Raw genomic sequence first — 21,236 nt, forward strand, 5'->3', positions numbered from 1 at the left:
TATTCTCTGAAAATACAATCTTGGCAGTTAACTGGCAACTAGACATGGTTTTTGTATCATAATAGTAACACGTAAAATTAGAATAGTGGAATGTGGTTACAGTATTAATTGTTACTACCAGGGAAAAACTATACTAAATACTACTGTAAATAGCATGGGGCATTTTCAGGATATTTGTGGAGGAGGTGACTGTAGTGATCCTTAAGTTCTCTTATATGCCAATAACAACAGAAGAGATAAAATATAGTGAACCTCCTGGCACTTTTAATGAATATTGAATATATTCCTCTCGCCCCCTCAGTAATTTCAAAACTTTTTAACTTCAGAACTTTTTATTCCAATTACTGATTTATTTTGGAAAACACATTATCATAAAATCTATATCAGATTTATTTGATTCTCAAGCCCAGTAAAATGTTCTCATTGACTTTGTAATAAGATTCAATGGCACAAAAACTATTATCAAGAATATGTGCTATATATTTGAAATGCTTGATCTGACTTCATAGAAACAAGGCATGCTGTAAAATATTATGTAAATCAGATGTGTCTGTATGGCTTTTTATAAGGAATATAGCACATACCTGTGTACTGCAGTTAGATTGTATGACTGGGAAATTCTTTTTTTCCTTTTCTTTTAGTACTACGAAATGGTGCATGGGAGATTGTCCACTGGGAAAAGGTGTGTGTCTTTATTGATCACTTTTAGAGCATAATGCATATTTAATATTTGTTTTATTCCTCCATGTTATTTTTAATGATAAAAAATAACTGATATTATGGGAAATGTATAATCTCTTGCATTTTATTTTTTTCTTTTTTGAAATTTGTCTCTCAAAACGTACTTTGAAGTCAAGTCAGTTTTGATGGCATGAGTTCAAGCTGGTCAAGGTCAGTGGGAATAGTCTGAATAATATGATGGCTGAGGCAAAATTACTCACTTCCTTAGTATAATGTGGTTTGCCAAGGCAGAAACTTCTGTATGGAAACTAGTTACTTCCTGTATTTGTTGAACTTCATCGGCTTAAATCATGAGAACTTTAGAGGTGTATGCACAGTGGTACCACAAGGAAGGGACTCTTAAAGGTATCTTTCAAGAACTAAATGTTATGCTATCATCTAGTCACTTCGTTTTAATGGTTTCCATACCTGAAAACTTGAAGAAAATTTGATCCACCATAATTTGGAGGCAAGGTTCAGATGAAATTGGTTTATACCTTTGAATAAGCAAGGATATATAGTGTGATGCAACAAAACTGTGGTCTTGGGTGAGATTAACTTCTTCTTTAACTCAAATTCAATCTTTCAGTAAAGTATTTTACAAAAGCAGCACAATTAAAGACATGCATAGAGAAGGCTATTAAAGATTAGGCTTATTTAGCTAATTAGGCTTACTAAAGATTAGATTTCCAAAGAGTTGCAGTAACTTTTGGCAGAACTCCAGCTGTACAATCTAACTTCTCTAAGTGTGTGAGTTTCTAACAGTCTTGCTAGCAAATTCAGCAGGTAAATATTTACTGTGCTTAAAACAAGGGTATAATACATTTTGTTTGAGACCATTAACCAATTCCCAGTTTTCTTTCAGGTAGATGTTGGAGATATAGTTATAATAAAAGGCAAAGAGTATATACCTGCTGACACTGTACTGCTCTCATCAAGGTAGAGATGCCCACTGATACTTATAGTGTAGAGGCTGGTTTCTCTACCCTGCATTTATTTATTTGTGATTGCTCCAAGGAAATAAAGAATAAACAAAAGAGCTGCTCTTCTGAAGTGTAGTCTTGTGTTCATTTGGTCATTTTTCATTTAAAGCAATGTTGGTTTTTTTTAACTGTGACAATTGCAGTTTTGAAATTACACAGGCATTCAATTTACTCCTAAGAAAAATGTAGTATTTTAATTTTGTTGCTGCATATCATACAAAAAAGGCTGGTTCTCTGTCTAAAAATTGGACCTCAACTGCCATATTTAGCCATGTTGGCTTTTTGATATGTACCCGACAAATTTCATCCCATAAGTAAATTGAAATTGATGTATTGCAGGGAACAGAAATGGTTTCTAAATTATATAGTCTCCAGTTTGATAATTGAATCACGGAAAAAAGTGAACATGATATGTGAATCATTAAATTAGTACTTATCTGAACACTCACTTTATTATCTAATATGTATATTATGAATAATTTCATCAGTTGAAAGCAAGACTTAATTTTTAGCATGTCATGCTGTGACCCTTTTTACATGGACAATCAGAGATTGTTTATCATCATTTCCTTGGACAGTTTTATTTAAGAAATCCACATCTTAAGTGGGAGATGCGCGTTTTTCAACATCTATTTGATCAGGTCAACAGACAACATATTCTAAGAATCCTTTTTAATAGATTTTACCTAAATGTGAATGTATTGTAATTTTTTTTTTTTTCTGGCACAAGCAGAAGTGTTATGTGTATGAATATGATTTAGGTATGAACCCTCTATGACCCCACTGAAGTTAATTAATCTACTTATGCCTAAAATAAATAAAGTTTGGATCTTATGCATTTCTGTTGACAGACTGTGATATAGAGTAGTACATTGTTTCTCTGTCTTCCATTATATCACAAAATTAAGTGCAGCAGTTTCCAAAACACTTCCAATAAATTATTATCAAGTGTAAAGTAGATCCCAGGAAATACTGTAAATTTCCCTCATAGTCTGTCTTCAGTACAAGTGTTATTCATAACTTAGCTTGTGTTGAGTGTCCTCTGTAAACCTTTTACTTCTGTACATTGAGAAGCATTTACAAATTCTCCACCAAGATCTTTCCTTCTCCAGCAAGAACTTTGCAGGCAATTCACCAAGCAGCAAGGACACTTTCTCTATTGGCCTGATAATAGCTTCTGTCATGCTAACCATAGTGTCTTGCAGGTGGAAGAGATTACATCCTCTCAGAGCAGCTTCTTCATAATCTTCCTGAGTAATCCCTTAAATTTGAGTCTATTCCTAGATGTCTTCACAGTTTTGCCCTTTCAGATTTGGAGGACATTGCATCACAGTTGTGGTTTACACACAGGAAAATACCAACTGCCTGAAAAGCCTACTTTGCAATCCCTGTATCCCTAAAGGAATCTTGTATCATGAGTTGACAGTGAAAGTAATAGTTAGCTGCTACTGGACTTGGTCAAGACTGTTTCCACTTTGTTTAACCCCTCTTTAGTGCCCTTATTAGAACACACTGTGTGTATCCAACTATGTGTGTCCAACTATTACTCATATTGAATTTTCCTGTCAGCTTTTCTTCCAGCATCCAGTTTGCAGTGGGGACTTTTTGAATCACAATTGCTTTTCTAGGCCCAGTTCAGGCATTTCTTCCAGCTAAAACATCTTCCCTAGTTAAATTACTAGGATCCTGTTCCAGCCTTGTTTCCAGGACAGAGCCCTGTACTACTGCATGACCTCTAATTCTGCCTGCATACTGGCACATGCTCTCCTCCATCTCTCATCTCCATGTGGCCATGTTTCTTCTGGAAGACTCTCATCAATTTTGCTTTCAGGTCTTTATTGATGCCCAGCTACATTTTAGGTTCCAAAAGCAATATGAGTCTGTGGGCCTGGTTTTAATTCAAACTAATAATACTGGATTTTTTTTTACCAGCAATAGCAGTTTCTGGATAAAAAGAGGATCTTAATTATTTTAGGAAACTATAATCTCTTACAGTGAAGGACATAAACCTCTGAGATTTAAATCTGTATGGTTCTTGCTAGTTCAGTGTACACTGAAATTTGCAAAACTGGAAAAAAATACAAAATAATTTTCAGCATGTCTACATAGAAAAGATACTTGTTACCTGGCTTTTCAGAAAAGCTGGTGAAAAATTGCTTGTTGTGGCTTTTATTTTCTTAATTGATGTATGGAGTGGCTGGAAACTTGGTGAGTTGAGAAATAAGCATAACACTTTTTTATGTTTACATACAATGTCAGTGTGTTCTGCAGCTTAAAGTTTGTGCCTTACAGTAAAACAAACCACTTGAGTAAAAATGAAAGTGTTCTAGCTCTTTTCTTTCTGACCTGATTAAAATAGATTTTGAAAAAATTGTCATCAGACATTTTAATTAACATGTATTGTTTGAATAATAATTTCAAACTCTGTCTTTTTGTCTTTGTTCATTTGTTTTGTTTTGTTGTTGGTTTTTTTTCCCCTGTCACTTATTTTTCTGTTCTAATCATTTCAAACTGGGATGTGTAGGTGGCAGTAGGGGAAGTAGTGAAAGTGACCAATGGGGAACATCTCCCAGCTGATCTCATCAGTCTGTCATCAAGGTTAGAATAAAGTAGTTGCACAGGATATGTGTATGTGGGTCCTCATATACCAAATATGAATAACACTGCCATGTTGATAATCTTTGCTTTGCTATTCACCTTTCTCCAATAAAACCTACATATTTATAAAATTAGAAAGGGTTCTTTTATCAAATATAGATCATTAAAGTGAAAATATGCAATAACACTTCAAGAAGTTAAAATTGTTTCACTCCTCTTGGTTTTTACATTACCCCCATGGAATTTTATCAGACAAGTTGTCATTGAATAAACACAGTTAAATGCCAGGTTAAATATATGTTTAAGAGGAATATATATACATGTTGCTACCAACTTGCTGTTTTCAGCAAAGAATATGGTTTAACGTTGGTAGGACTGGAGGACCCTCTGCACAAACTTGGATGTTGCACAATCTCTGCTGCATGTGGTTGCAAAAGCAGCATTGTTCTTGTGTACTGTGACAAAATGCATGTTTCTTAGACATGTCAGCTTTATGCTATTGTCTGCACTCTTACCACACTTTTTTTTTCCCTAACCAATCAATGGGCCTGCCTTGATCTAACAGTAACTTACTTTGGAGTCACTGTAATCTGCTGCAGTTCTTGCAATTAAGCATGTGTCTCACTTGAAATGTCTTTGCTGCCTTAGTTTGTTTTAAAAGTGCTTTACAAAAATGCCATTTGGTTTTTATTGTTAACTAATGAAAATGTTAGAATTGTGAAAATGTCTTACACAGGTGGTTCCATCCAAGCAGGCTAAATAAAAGTTGTTTATATTTTTAGAGAAGTTTGCCAAGAATAAAACAGTAGCCTGAATGTACCTTATTATGATTTTTGACATTTTAATGCTTGTACTGTACAAAATTGTGTTAAAATAACCTACTTAACATTATCTTTAACATATCCAAATAATTTAAAATTAAGTCACTTATGTGTAGCCACTTTTCCATTAATAAAAGAAATTTTAAAAAAAATTGATACTTGAATTTCATGTTAGAATGAACGAAAACACTAGAAGCATTAAAGTGGTGTAGAGAGTAAATTTTTTTTTAAGTGTTACAGTGGTTTTATGATTTTTTGATCCTTTTCAGAATCAAAGCTGTCTTTCTGTCTTGTTTCTGTCTTAAGCTCCTGCTGTCTGCTCTAGTAAGCACTACAAATGCACTGCACTGTGCCATATCATAATCTCATGTGTAAAGCCAGAACATTGCTGTGTACAGTGATTTTATCATTGTTTCCTTTAAGAAAATGGGCTTTGGCAAACTTCTCTGAAAATGTAAAGTACTGTAGTTTTTATAGCTTTGGCTGTAAATTATTCTGGTTTTGAAGATTTGATAAGACAAACCTGTTTGCATAAATAAGTATTACAAGATTACAGGAAGTTAATGGATTCTGCCCCCTGTTATAATTTTGAATTCAGGACTTTTTTTCTCTTAATAGTGAACCACAAGCCATGTGCTACATTGAAACATCTAACTTAGATGGTGAGACTAACTTAAAAATTCGACAGGTAGGAATTTCATTTCTGGGAATATTGGTAATATTATTTCTGTCTATTAATGCTTATAAAAACATTTTATTACATTGATAGATGTTCTAGAAGACTGAAGTTTTAGTGGTTTGAATAAAAAACAATGGATTATTGGCATCATAAAAGTGGAGGAATAAGTGGTTACTTCTAAGTCATTCTTTGTGCTTTGTTTTAGGGTTTTTCTTTGGGAGAATCGGTAGCAACATAAGTGGTTTGGGTATTGGCTTTGTTTCTAGAGAGCAGATGACAGGGCAGAAGCCCTGCAGAAAGCAGCTGATGGGGCCAGTGTTGTCCTTCAGGGACTGGTAGGGAATCGCAGATTTTGACTGAGGGTGCTGTCGCTGTGCAGGGACATTCTTGCTGAGCTCTCTGATGGATTATGACCCTGTCTTGGTTATGGTATTTTCAGATGCCAAGGTGACTTTTTCCCCGTAGCACCCAATTGCGACAGCAAAGTGTAGCTGGTCCATTTTGCTCCCATAGGGATGATTGTTTTCTGGTCTTGCTGTTAGATTTATAATATGTAGATATGTTATTGGGTAGTGTTTTTTAATGTCATGACAAATGAATTTTGTTTTGTTTACAGGGTTTGCCACTAACATCAGACATCAAGGACACAGAAAGCTTGATGCAACTCTCTGGCAGAATTGAGTGTGAGAGCCCAAACCGACATCTCTATGACTTTGTGGGAAACATCAGACTGGATGGGCATGGGTACGTAAATACAAGGGAGAAGACCTCAGGAGATTCAGTCTAAGAGTAGACAGCTATGTGTTCTTAAACTACTGAAGTAAAAATAGGAATAGTAGAGCTTCTTTTAAGTATTGTCTGCTAAACTTTACTCTTTTGAAAAACTAGAAGCATAAAACCTTCTAATGTCTCCAACTTGAGTTGTTTTACTAGATGTCCTTCAGAAAGCATTAAGTATTAATAATAGGAGAGACTGCTAATCAGATTCTGGTAGTTCTGGAATATGTGCCTAGTAACTCACTTCTTAGGCATGTCATTTGTTACAGAAGCTGAATAGAAATAATTTGTCTTTTTTATTTTTTTAATTGTTCTTCTGTTTGTGTAAGTGTGGAGTGGAACAGAGCCCACTGCTATACACCTGAAATTCTTCTAATTTGGTAGCTGAAAAATGTTTAATACCTCAGTTACTGGAAGTATGTTCCTTTAAAAATAGAAAATATGCACTTACAGCACACATGATTGTACAACTGCTTAAAAAATTCTTAAAATACTGAAATGCTGACCAAATACTGATAGTCAGGGTCTTCTGTGAATTCACAGAAGATTTATTGCTAGATCCAAAATTGCTGGATCCTTCATTCCCAAAAATTTACAGTATTCCTTATTTATTTGGTAGGTATTTATTTCTCTATATCCAGTATTGTTCATGTTTGTAGTTTTAGACTGATATATATATAATACTAATTACTAAATATCTCCTTTTTTTCCCCTTAATATTCCATTTTTTATTTACTGATTTCTTACAGATGCATTCAGGGATTTTTCAGTCGCAAGAGTGTGGATCTATTATAATTCCACTGTACTTGTCATTAAGAAGAGAAAAACATTTACCTGTAATTCTTCTCTGAAGGTAATAGTTATAACAGATCCACACATTAATTCTTCCTCCCTGGCTAGAAGTAAAAACATACTTTCCTTTTAAAACTAATAATTTAATTTTTAAAATTTGATTTAAAAAATCAATATTGAATGTGCTGATGGCTGTTATGCCTCAAGAATGTGTAAGAGGCTGCCATCTGCTGGTCAAGAATTTTTCATTTGAGAAATTATGTTTTGGAATATTTTGCCTATAGTTCCTGTGCAGTAGGATACTTGCAAAAGTGTGGCTCTAATATAATATTTACCTTCAGTGAAAAAGAATTACAGGTAAGTGACTCTTTTTGGATCTTGGTCTTACTTCAACCTGAAAAGTCAGGGATCTGTTCCTTTTCTGCCTGTTACAGAGGGAGTGCAAATTCATCTAATTGATATTTATTTGTCCAGATCTTTAGACCTTCCTACCACATTATGTAGGTCCAGCAGGTGTGATTTACACTTTATTCATTTCCATCTTAACATATTGGCAAAAACAATAGAGTTAGAGGATACTGAAAATATGTCTCCCTCTTCTTTCATGTAATATAAGTCCACTGGAGTGCCATAAATGTTTTATCTTGTTGACCTTTTCAGTCTTTTCTTTTGCCCTTTATGGGAGAGGAACTCAAAAAAAAAGGTTTTCTTTCTTTTCTTTTGGATATCCAGTACTCAAGGAGACAGGAGACCATTACAGGTATTTTGCCTTTTGGCTAAATCTGTGAACTAGAAGAGGCAAAAGGTTTCTGGCTATCCTCAGCCTTTGAGTGATCTAACCCTTATCACCAAAGTGTGCAGCTCTTTTTTATGAGTTTACAGATGCATGTCAGCTTGGTTTTATTCCATGAAGACAATTAGCTAGAGAAAGGAGAAAAGTTCTGTAGCCTGGTTTATATGAACCTATGGCGGGACAGTGGCTTGGTGAGTGGTGAGGGGATTGTGCAAAACAAGGTCAAATTCTGGTTATCCAGGCCTAAAGTATATGTTTTCCTGAATATATTCTTAAAATTTTGGGTAAGAGTGCAGTATACTTGTTTACAAAAACATTTTGTTTTGTAAATTTTCACATGTGTCTCAGAAATTACTATTCTTAATATTCCCTCTGCCACAAAAGCATTCTAAAATCACCTTCTCCCACTGAAAACATCCTTTACTGAATCCAATCCAGGCATGTTGGTGACAGTCAGTAGTTATGTAAAATGCAAGAGAAATGAGGTGTATTGAATCAGTTTTAAGAAGGCTGAGGCTGGGAAATAAGACACTTGAGATCTCTGTCAAGCCATCACTTTATTAGAGCAGAGTATGATGTATTTGTCATCAATGTTGAGTATTTGTCACATGACACCTGACAGATCTGGGCTTTCCATACTCTGACTATACTCTTTGAGCTACCCAAAATGTTACTAATATAATGACTTTTTCAGATGCTTTATATTTTGTATATCAGAGATACAGCTGCTGTCCTTAATCAGTTAATTTGTTATCTTAATAATGTGTTGCTTTCAAACAAGTAGAGATAGTAACTGTGTCAGGTAAGAATTCCAAACACTAGAGCCCTTTTGACAAGTGTGAACTGCCAGCTGTTATTTATAGAAAGAAAAGTACCAGAACAGGGCATGTTTATCCATGGAAAAGAGTAATAATTATCTAAAATGTTTGTATTTTAAGAAAAACTTGACATACATTATGTATATAAAGACACTGTCTGAATTTAAGACAACTAAATGTTTACTATGTCTTTTGAGGGTGTGTTGCTCCTTAGCTATACATAGTTTTAAAAGAATAACAGAACAAAATATACCTGATTTTGCAGTTAAAAGAAGGCGCATGAAATATTATTGTGAATTTTAAATAACTGTGTTCATAAAGGATGGTTATTTCATTAGAAGAATAGACTAAGTTAAGAGTTCACAAAATTATTTCATTTGAAAATTGCTTTGAAAATCAATTTTTATGAGATCATTTAGGAAAAAAATTGATAATCATAAATCAGAGGAGAATTAGATATTTTTACTTGCAGTATGCTTGGTTAGTAGTACCATATCAAAATTAGTAGTCCATAATAAAAATTAGGTGGTAAGTAATATTTTTGAAACCTTCGATTTCTGGCCTGGTTTTTTATCTCTCAAGTTTTCTCTGTCAAACCTCCAAAAAAGTTAACTGAAAATTAGATTCCTAAACTATTAACAATAATCATGTAAATTTTGAGAAATTAGTTTTAACAAATGTTGATTACATTTAATCATTGACATTGACTGGTTTAGTGTTAAAATGTAAAACTTCTTACTTCTAGTACTGTTCCATTGGGATCTGATCAGATTCTGCTACGAGGAGCTCAGTTGAGAAATACTCAGTGGGTTCATGGGATAGTTGTCTACACTGGACATGACACAAAACTTATGCAGGTTTGTCCCTTGGATTTTGTCCAACCTGTCTGTTTTATTACCTTAATTTACCATTCTGTGGTACAGAAACATGGCTTGGTTCAATACAGTACTGAAATGTCAGTAATAGAGCATCTTTCATATCAATTAAAAGCAGGAAAAATAATGCAATTTCTTGTTGTTTTAGTCACTTAGTCCAAAAGTAGTTTTTCCACTCGTAAGAATATTCATTGATTTTATCTAGTAACTTGTGCTTTGAAAACTCTTTATTAGCAAGTTCTGTTATCACAGTTTGTCATTTTTACTTTTGACTGTTCCTAAAACTGTCCTGTTGTGGGGCTTTCTTTCCAGTACAAAGATAATCATTCTTGTCAGAGAAAACAAAATGAGGAGGGGAGAGACTGAAATTACTTTGCTTAATTTGTTTTGAAGTATCACAATTGAGATGCAACTGTTGAGAAAAAATGACTTCAGATTGGTCATTCATGCATTATTTATTGCTTTTCTAATTTGTAAAACAGTTACCTGAAAAAGAGTGTCTGTATTGGCAGCTGTCTTCTGTTGCACTGACAAGGTGTATTCACACTCATTTTTAATGTTTACTGTTAACTATTGGTGTTACCAGTGTTTTGTGTCATTTTTTAAACTTCTTGTGTCACAATTCTAAAGCCTCAATTCATAGATTTATAAGCTGCTGGTTTTGGGGTTTTTTTAAGTAAAAGGGTTAGGGCATTTTTGGTGATGATGTATTTGGGAGACTATTTAGAAAAGGATACAGTAACTTGAAAAGCAAGAGCCATGTTACCTCATCTAATATTTAATAACCACTGTTGGTTTTTGTCTTTTGCAGAATTCAACAAGTCCACCTCTTAAAATGTCTAATGTGGAACGAATTACAAATATTCAGATTTTGATTTTGTTCTGCATCCTTATTGCCATGTCTTTGATCTGCTCTATTGGTTCAGCTATATGGAACCGAAGGCATACTGGAAGAGACTGGTACCTTGATCTAAATTGTAAGATCTAAAATATTATATTAATATTTTAGTATTTTGTTGCCTTTCATATTTGGAAATGAGGATAATTACCTTGCACAGTGTGGTTTTTTTTGTCAATCTCTCTTCTTTATTTTTTGACTAAAGTCCTTAGGCCAGGTATATCATAGCAAGTATAAAATTTGCCTTGCTGTGCCATCTGAGCTCTTGCCAAAATTCAGGAAGGGCAAGGTGATTTGTTTGTCTCTACTTTTTTCAGGCATTCCATCTCTGCAGCTCAGCGAGGTCTGCATCAGCATTCCACTGGCATAAACAGTCAGCTTCCTAGACATCAGTCTGAAGCCTCTTTGAGCTGTTACTAATAGATTACATTTAAAACTGCAGAGACTTTTCTGAATTTTTATATTTGTCTTAGGAAGCGATGCTGTGTCTTTACAATTTTGACAGGGCTTTAACTAATCAATATCAGAACTTAATAGACTCCTCCTGAAGAAGATTTAAGAGACACCACAGGTCTCTTTTAACATATTATACTGGGCAGCTGTAGGTAAGGTGGATGTAGGGCAGTGTGATGTTGCACAGGCCTTCACAGCAGCATGGAACATACTGACAGAGTCTGACCCTCTGTGAGGAAACAGGATTTAAAAGAAGTTTTCATGAATATACTTTGCAGTCAATTATTCATGTTTTCAGAATTTCTTAGGACCCTTTTTACTTAGGCAGAACCAGAACTAAAAAAAAGCTCCTGAGTACAAGGCTTCTGAATGTAGTCGACAAAGAGGGTTTTTTTGGGGTTTTGGTAAGTTCTTAAAGAAAAATATTGAAGTTCTGATTTGAAGGTATTCCTAAAGTTTCTGTGTCTGCATTTATGATGAACTTTGCTTTCCTTCTTTTGGATGCTGAGAAAGAAACTTTATTTTTCATTAATTAAGAAACTTAACTTTTGTGTTTTCCTAGTGAGGTAAGAAAAAGTGAACTGGTTGGCAATTTTAGGTAATATCAAAGAAGGACATCAGATGCGCTTCATCTGTGCTTTTTTTTTTTTCTGGGAAATATAAAAGTTTTAAGAATATGGTGGCTTATATGTGGTTAGCACAGTAGTGAAGCAGTTCATAAGTTGTTATTCCTGAAAAAAGAAACACGAAATAGTGGCCATTGATATTTTGTGTGTGTGTTCTAAATTGAGTATCCATGTCAGTTTCTTTTCTGATGTATGTCCCATGATTAAATGAAATTGTTTTGGGTTTTGTGTGGTATGTCCTTTAAGGCTGTATTCAGCATATAGTTGTTCTGATACCAGATATGTAAGAAGCATTATAATTTATGTGTAAGTGCATTTTATCCCCCTTTCCCCTTAGTTATTTAATTTTTTAGCTCCCTGATCTTTTAGGCAAGTACATCATTTGATGCAGGAATTGATATTGATGAAAGTCTCCAAAACCTTCTTTCTTGGATCTTACAGTAACAACCAAATCCTTGTTGGACAGACAGTGGAAACCTATCTGAGGCAAATTTTCTTTGAGATACCTTAAACAGAGCTAGGCAGGCTTCATCTTTTGCCCATTTGCTGTACTGCACAGCAGACTTTCCCATTCTCATCCTCTCAGAGGTGCTACTGCTAGAGTTATCTTTGTAAGAAAAACTTAAAACTTGAAAGGAAAAAGGAGTATAAAACTACTTGTTTTATATTTTAATATTCACATTTCCAGTTGTTTAGAACTTTCATTAAACTCTCTGATTTCATATCTCCCTTTCATGGGGTGTGAATTTACCTCTTCCAAAACATTTTGCTCTGTTGAGGGAGACTATATGATTGTGTTAAGGTGAATGGAGAAAAAATTCATTCCACTATGTATTTCCCCTTTCAAAATGTTAAACTATAATATTTTGAGTTTAGAACTTGGTTGCTTATATAGATATTCCCAGATTTTGATCTTAAAATGTAGAAATAGAGGGGATGGCTGGTAAGTTTGCTCTTCAGAAATTGGAGATGAATGCAAAGATTGCTGAATTTGAACTCTGATATTATAACTGAGATCCTTAACTCTGAGGAAGGTCTTGTCCATAGGCAAGTGATACTGTAATTAATTCCAAAGATACTTCTTAGAACATTTTAAGAAAAATCAGCTGTTCATGCAATATTTTGAATACAGTACATATATATACTTCTAACTACAGTCTCAAATATTTATTTGATTACTTTGTTTTTTTGGCAGATGGTGGAGCAAGCAACTTTGGATTGAATTTCTTGACTTTTATCATTCTCTTCAATAATCTTATTCCAATCAGCTTGTTGGTTACACTTGAAGTCGTTAAATTTATCCAGGCATATTTCATAAATTGGGTAAATATTATTTTTGTAATATTGATTTCTAAAATCAAGTGGTTCACAAGTAAGTGAAATGATGGATTGCTTATGTATACTTTTTTTTTTAGACCTTTTCTAAATGCTGTTTATTTATTATTAGTGGAATCTGAGGAGATAATTTCTTTTAGTGCACTTATAGCTGCACTGGATTGATTTTTGGAGCATGTTTGTTGTGATCCACTCAGTAATTGTAGAGGAGCAAACTGAGCCTTCTGTGGATTGCAGAGAGAAACTTAAGGTTCAGATGCTCCCCAAAACATGAATAAAGCCAAACGAGTTTAAATGTTGATACCAAAGAATTGATACATTTTATTTAACAGTAAATTAGAAAGAAGGAAATAGAAAAAGAGGATGGGGGAACAGTAAGCGTGAGAGAGATTAAATAGAAATATATCAGATTAGGTAGAAATATATCATCCTTCTGTGGGTCCCAACGACGTGTCATTGGTCCTCTCCATCTGGTCTTCTTCGTGGTGAGTGTCCCCTCTGAAAGGCATAGAATTCAAAATTTAATTAACCAGCCTGATTTGGGCCATATGGAAATGTCCAGGGCAAGTTTGACACTGTCTCTGGGAAGACTCTGGATCGGTTGCATCGTTTTGCATCATGTGCAGTGCTCTGAGGCATGGCTTCAGGAATGAGTCTGGGGAGCACTTGGGGAGTCTTTGATGATTGTGACACCCCCTGGCTTGCTCCTCACATGAATGTCCTGTGGATGTGGCTTTCCTAGGGTGGTGGGGGGTTGTTTCACAGCTGAGCCAGTTTGTGGGATGGAGGATGGGTGTTCACTGGGTCTGACCAGAGGTTGCACCGCACACCCAAGGCCCTCCTCCTCCTCCTCCTCCTCCACCCTTGGTGGGCGGGGACTCTGTGCAAACCTGGCAGCAGGAGATAAGAATTGGGAACTGTGGCCTCCCCCGGCCCAAAGCTAGGGAGGGATGATTTTTGGGACAGCTGCTGGGCTTGGCTCTCCAGTGGATGCTCTCCCAGCCTTATCTGTTTCTTCCCAGAGCTGAGATGATTGAACAAAAGTGTCCTTTTATCTTATCTCAAGTTCTCTTACTAACTCACAGTCCAAGGTTTCATTCATGGGGCCCATTCAAGGTGGGCTTTGGTGATGCAGCTTTTCACATCAATGTTTAAGCCATGAACTATAACATTTCAGTCTTTTGACAGTATTTTTTTGCGTTTTACTTTCTCATTATTGGTATTCAGGTATCAGTTTCATTCAGAATGATCAGAAGAATGTGTTTTGCAGTGCTGGAGAGTTTGACATTTTGCTTTGGCATTTGGGTTTTGGTTTGTTTTTTTTTTGAGCACAACTCTAGTTTAATGGAGTGGGGTCATTGTACAAAGGCAGTGTCAGTGTTTGCTAGTATTATCCCTTATGAAATATATAAAAATCATTTTGACATACTCTTTTTTTTTTCTTAATGAATTAGTGGGGAAAATGAAGGGTTTACTCTGAGTGGGTGTGAGCTGTTTTCCTTAAAGCCATGTAAACATGCCTTCAATTTTTCCATTTCTTTCCGAATGTAAATTTATCATAGCACTCTGAACACTTTAATCTGATTCCTTGATCAAATGTGTGAAATAGATTTGTATGTGTAAGATATGTTATGGAGATATAGATAAGAATGCATGTGAAGTAGCAGGTGAAACATATGCTTTATTTTAAACGTTAAATACTTTTGTGAGCAGTCAGCTAGTTTCGATTTCTTGAGGGTTTTTTTTGTGCTGTAAAACAAAATGTTCACAAATTGGATAATGCAGTGAAATTCTTCCTTAATTTTCTGTATTTTAAAATAAATATTCAACAAAGACCCATCTTGAATGTGTAGATTACCACTGTTTATACAAGAAATCAGAAAGGCTGTTTTGACTTCCTTTCTTGCTCCAGTTTCTCATTATAAGGGATTAGTTGCCTTTTATTTATCCTAATCTGGGACTCTGGACATTTATGTTAAGTAATATTTCTCTTTGTGTGTAGATTCTATTTGTATGGAGAAGTTGGTCATCTGCAATCTGTTGGGCTACATTACCATGTTTGACAATGTTTTAATCTTTTACTGTATTTGAAAACAAACTCTGATGTTTATTTAACAAGTAAGAGGAAAAGAACTCACACCATATGAATTGTATCCTACATTTATTGTGTACTCTCAAATTTATCTTCATGTTTTTATCTCAAGATATATTTATCTTGCTATTTAGAAATGACTGGTTGTGCATAAATAGAAGTAGGTAATACTGACTTCTCCCTATGAGTCATTTCTGCATGTTGCTAATGTCATTTTAAATGTGTGGGTCACCTTTTTTTCAATATACTGATCACTAGAAATAATCTGAGTAAAATCACCCATGAGAAAATCTTACTTCTACTGGGGACTCTTGGAAATGATCTGATAGTGTCTGTGGCTTCTCATGTTGAAACAATCTTAGATAGATCTATTCATGTGTGGTCTTTTCTTCTACACTTAACTGTTCTATTTATGTGCTAGACTTCTTGTGAAAAGTTCTGAAAAACTGATTTTTAAATATATGTACTTTTTTTTTATCTCTAGGACATAGACATGCACTATGAACCTACGGACACTGCTGCAATGGCTCGTACTTCCAATCTCAATGAAGAACTTGGACAGGTAGAAAAAAGAATTACTGATTCTAACTCTGTATTGAAATTATTTATGTGAGGATTTATTTAAAAAAATATACTCTTGACTTAGTATTTGCTTATTTCTATTCTCTTTGTTTTGTCAGATACTTTTAAAAATACTTTGCAGTATCAGTGAATTAAAACCAGTATTACATGAACAATCTCTGTATCAATGTGCATGTGGTAATCACAGAAGATTGAAGTGTATCAATAAAGTTACAAAATCAATGGAATTTTGGGCATTAAGGCTGTCTGTGGCATAAAATTTAGTCTCAGTATATACATTTATGATAATGTGTGTTTTCAGTATGTCAATTTTTTTTCACATTCTCTGCATTCCTCAGAAGTGACAGTGGGTATCTTAGGGTTGAATCAGTTCTATACATGTCCTCTTTTCTTGCCACTAAAGACTGGAAGCCATGAATGGAATGGGGGCTGAATTAAACCCTGGAAATTTGGGCTTAATTCTTTGTGCTTTGGAGTTCTCATTTAATACTGTAAAATCAATTTGACTTTTCACAAGACATCACTTGTTATATGTTCATAATTGAGAAGTATGACTTAGTGCAAGTGTGCCTGGGGCAGAGGGTGTGCTTCAAGAAGAACTACACATGGTATTTGCTCTTTCAGTCAGTTGTATTTGCAGTCTGGCTTTAAAAACATGCCGAACTTTCTGGAACACTGGTGGTGAGCAGCTCTTACTGTGGAAAATAAATTACATGCTCATTTAATTGAATCGTATTATGAACACAAGTATGCAAGTTCTTGCATTTCCTAACCTAGAAGTTAGGAATTTTTTACTTTATTGCATGGGCATGTTAAAGTTGTCTCTAGCTTTCCAAAACCAATAGCTCAGATTTAGCCATATAGTAAAGCAGTCCTAGGGACTAATATATGTCATTTGGAAAAACTTCTTGAAGGTTAGCATGTTCTATGACTGGTCTACATAGAAGAGTACAGAGCTTTTGCCTGTTGGGTTTAATATGTGTGTGCAGAAAATTTTGTTCATTTGCTGGCTTTGAAGGGGAGTACAAGCTCCTCTAGTGGGGAAGAGTCTTTGTTGAATCTGCGCTTTCCTTCTCTTTCACTTTACACTGTCTGTTTTTGCTATCTTTGCAGCTAGTTTATTATTCACATTCCGAGACACATTCTTGCCTTTTGACTTCAGTAGTTTTTGTCTTCGTTTCTTAGGATTCTCATCAAATTCTCCTTCACTATCAAAAGCTAGTCAGGCTTCTTGGGATCTCCACTCTCATTTTTTCAGCAGGTTCTTAATTTGAGCAGATTTTTGTATGGAGACCAAAGGACTCTACTAAAAAGAGCAGATTTCTTCTTTGAAGTACATGAGGGTTGCACATGTAATGAAGAGATTTGCCCCAAGAGATCTTTAGGTTTTAAGAAAGACAAAACTTTGGTGTTGGGAAAAAAGGTTGACATTTTTAAGCTGCAATTCCCACTTTCCCATTGTGCCCACACACACAAAAAAAAATAAAAAATATACAATTTGCTGCATAAACCTGACACAGAAAGATTCCTTATTACTGCTGATTTTACTAAGGCATAGTTCCACAGAAACATTTTTACTAATACATAGCTTTATTAGTCCCAGGTATAATGTAGTTAATTCCTAATTAAGAATTCTTGGTTTGTTTTTTTTTTTTAATTAGAAGTAAAATTTAATGAATTGAAGTTTACCTGTGACTCATAGAACTTTTGGTTCATCACAACCTCATTTCTTCATATATTAACTTTTTTCATAAGATTAGATTAGAACAAAACTTTAAAATATCACAGGTTCATGTACTTCAGCTTTGAATTTTAAAATGCTCTACCTAGCAGTTTCTGGAACAGAAGGGTTTGTAATGCCAGGGGAATAGAAGATGCAGAGTAGGTAGAAAGGAATGTATTTCTCCTTTTCCTGTAATTTGGCATTTCTGAACTGTTGTGCTTTTACTAACATTTTGGGTTTAAGAAGATATTTCTATGTCAAAAAGTTCGGCTCAGAAATGCATATAGATACTTTTCTTAGCATATTGCTTTCTGTCCAAAGTTTAATGTTTTACTGGCAAATTCATTTGTCTTCAGAAGTTTCTTGCTCTTCAGCAAAATGTAGAGTGAGGGATGGTTAATTACACTACTGTGCACTGAGGAAAGCTTAAGTTTCCTGACATCTCAGTTGATTGATTTCTTTGGAAATGGATATGAAGGCTGTGTATCTGCCATGGTTATGTATTGATTTTGTTGTTGGATTTTTTCCTATAAACTGTGAAAATTGCAGAACAGGTGAAAATATTTCATATATTGATAGTCATGAATTGTACTAGATATGTCACTAACTGATGAATTTTGATGTATAATGGATTTTGTCATTCATTTAGGTCAAATACATATTTTCTGACAAAACGGGTACCCTGACATGCAATGTCATGCAATTTAAGAAGTGTACAGTAGCAGGAATTGCATATGGGTAGGTATTTTTATGTATTTCTTCATCTGTGTGCCTCTGCCTGTCCCTATGTACTCATGCATTAATACTGTAGTTAAAATAAACTTACATCTGAAAATATCTACACCTCAGTCAGATTTTTGTGACTATAAAATATTACTCATAAGAGACAGCATCACTTCTGTCACGATGTCTCTTTTTGCAAAGAGGAGCAAAAATAAAATTGAGATACCACAGGCTTTCTGCTGTAAGGCAGCTTCAATATCTTCAATATGCATGGTTTTGCCATTGTTTACCCTGTTTAATGTTGTCACAAAAGCCTGAAGGAAACTTGCAAAAACTTGGTTTGTTATAATTTATGAAGTCTCCATAGAAAGACTATATTTTTGCAATTTTCATTGCTATCTAGGCACTAGCAAAATAATTGCAAAGCAGGGTTCTTTGGTAATTTTGTTTTATTAACTAACTACTTTTTTAACACATGATCCAATTTTTTAGCATTTGTGATTCTTTCTTCTCTCCCTGTTCTGTTTTTTCCTTGCTTCTTGTGCAGCCATTGCCCTGAGCCTGAGGATTATAGTGTTCCTTCAGATGATTGGTAAGCTCTAAAAATCATTTAGCTTCTGCTGTTTCTTGAAGATTCAGGTTTAAAAATACTGAGCAATAAATTTAGAGATGGAGCTAAATGTGAGATAGTTTACTGCTCAGAAGTTAATTCAACATTGAATTCAGGCAGACTGACCATCTTACACACAAAGTTATGCCAGCCAAATTCTATGGCATTAGGTTGCATACTGTGGAATAGAATCTCTAAGTGGGTCCCTGAAATATAGTGCTGTCATTATACTGACAGTCCTGGTGCAATTCAAAACTATTTATTGGAGAAAAAGATTTGTCTTTTATTATATATCTGGTACTATGGTAACTTTAATCACACTTTTGTACTGGTAGTCAGTAATATGTTAGTAATAATCAATAATATGTTTAGAAAAAAATCCATATTTGAGAGTGAAAAATATGTAATGATATTGTTGCTATTTTACTTCCTCCAGATAGTTTTAGAATATTAGCACTACATAGTTCTTAACTGGAACTGAGATTAGAGCACCCAAATACACTTGGGACTAACATTAATGTCTTAATGGGGACTTCAGGAAGGAAGTCCTGGCTTCCTTTCTGCTGTCATCTACATGAAGCCTTGTGCTTCTTCATCATACTTTCTTACACTAAATATTTGCAATACCATTCAAAGTAAGCTCAGATACATCAGAGAAAAAAAAGTAATTTACAGTCTCTAAATTATCATTATTTTATTTCTTGAAAGTGACAACAAGACAATGTCACACAAAATTGGAATGTGTTGTGTGGAATATTTTCATCTTTTGTTGAAAATATTTGAAGAAAAAAAAATCTTGACTAAATTAGCATTAATAATTCTTTGTTTAGATAGAAAAACAAAAAAAAGCCAGAAAAATTCCTCCTGCAATGTATAAAATGTAGCACACAGACCTACCCCAAAATCTTAACCTGACCTGAATATCATTTGATGTAGAAGGAAAATGTTTCCTAAAGATGCATAAGTTTGCTTAACTGCATACAAGTAATTTCATTAAAACAGTGCAGTGCTTACGTGAAATGAAGCATGCTTGCTTATAAGCCATTAATGAAAAAAGACTGTTTTTGAATAAGTATTTATTCATATAAATATGAACACATCTGAAATGAATAAACTGATATCTGAACAGTAGTTTAAAAAAAAACCAACCCAAACCTTATAGGTAAAGAATATATTGGAAATACTTAGAAAATATGATACTTGAAATTTCTTGGTGTGTGTAAATCTGTTGCAATTAATAAAATCTCTTTCTGCAATAACACTTCTAGCCCTAACATGACTAATATACTAAATCCCAAATCTTCTCTATCTTTTTTTTTGTAGTAGAAAGAATTGTTTTCCACTTCATTAAAATTTACACCTGCAAATATTTTTCTGTATTTTAGCACAGAGAATCCAGAAAATTTGTATCAGAAAGCTTTAAGCAAACAAAGCTTAAAGCTTGGACTCTAAACAAATATAATGTGTCTGAAGGTGTTAATATTTGTCACTCCAAGATCTATTTGCTTTGCATTCAAAACAGAAGTCTTGGTGAAGAAGAATGCTTCAAATTTTTCCTGTAATTACAAAGTTAGAAAAAGTACTCCTTGCATGGTAGTACAGAGGAGATTCTGCATTTTATATTCTTCCATGGTAGTTACTGCAGGACTAAAACAATTTACTTTTGGTTTTCATATAGAATCTTTAGACTGCCTTTGATGTATATGGCTTATTCTTCAACTTAAATTGCCAAATGTATTTATTCTTTTGTAAGACTGTGTAATCCAAAGTAAATGAGAAAAAAAAATCCTTCAACTGGATTCACTTTTCAGCACTGTTTTGTTTTTGTTTTCAAATTCAAAGTCATCCAGATTGTCTTAATACTTAGCTGTAGTATTAAGACTGTTGCTGTAGTCTGCTGCAGTAACAAATCTTCCTAGAAGTATCTACATATCTGAGCTCTCCCATTCAGCCAGAATATTTGTTCAGTTTGGGAGATGTTAGTGTATGGCTTTATTTCTTCAGAACCATCTCCTCCTTGCATCTCTTAAGTCCATACTTCACCACTGTTGTTGTGTCTTATCTTTCAATTTCATATGTTCCTTTTTGATCATAAGTAATAAAAAGCAAATTCTCTGCATGTAGACTTCTCTGATGTCTGAACTCATTTGTTTATCTCTTTCAGATTCCAGACTTGCTTTTCTATAGACATTTAGAAACTTATCCCAAAACTGCTAATTTCTTGATGAACTGTGATCTCTTTGTGCATATATATTTTTATGCGCCTTCTATAATCTCATTCTAGAGATCAGAAGACAAGAAGCCTCAGTTTTACATTGTGGATATATTTTTACTTCAT

The 21,236-nt window shown here is 34.3% G+C and overlaps 1 protein-coding gene across 3 annotated transcripts in view; it reads left to right on the forward strand.

Annotated features, from left to right (window-relative positions):
* ATP8A1 (ATPase phospholipid transporting 8A1) overlaps positions 1-21,236 on the forward strand; it is a 101,182-nt gene that overhangs the window by 16,490 nt on the left and 63,456 nt on the right. The window contains exons 6-15 of one of the 3 annotated variants that reach the window (XM_036381478.2): positions 642-682; positions 1,586-1,659; positions 5,741-5,810; positions 6,418-6,545; positions 9,727-9,838; positions 10,668-10,833; positions 13,029-13,156; positions 15,745-15,822; positions 18,215-18,303; positions 18,836-18,880. In XM_036381478.2, the coding sequence (XP_036237371.1) occupies positions 642-682; positions 1,586-1,659; positions 5,741-5,810; positions 6,418-6,545; positions 9,727-9,838; positions 10,668-10,833; positions 13,029-13,156; positions 15,745-15,822; positions 18,215-18,303; positions 18,836-18,880 (931 nt within the window). Of the gene's footprint in view, positions 1-641; positions 683-1,585; positions 1,660-4,227; positions 4,302-5,740; positions 5,811-6,417; positions 6,546-9,726; positions 9,839-10,667; positions 10,834-13,028; positions 13,157-15,744; positions 15,823-18,214; positions 18,304-18,835; positions 18,881-21,236 lie in introns of all 3 variants that reach the window. The other 2 variants (XM_036381477.2, XM_054514509.1) reach the window with 2 other exon arrangements.

Source organism: Molothrus ater, chromosome 4 (genome assembly GCF_012460135.2).
Source record: "Molothrus ater isolate BHLD 08-10-18 breed brown headed cowbird chromosome 4, BPBGC_Mater_1.1, whole genome shotgun sequence".
Classification (NCBI taxonomy): Eukaryota; Metazoa; Chordata; class Aves; order Passeriformes; family Icteridae; genus Molothrus; species Molothrus ater.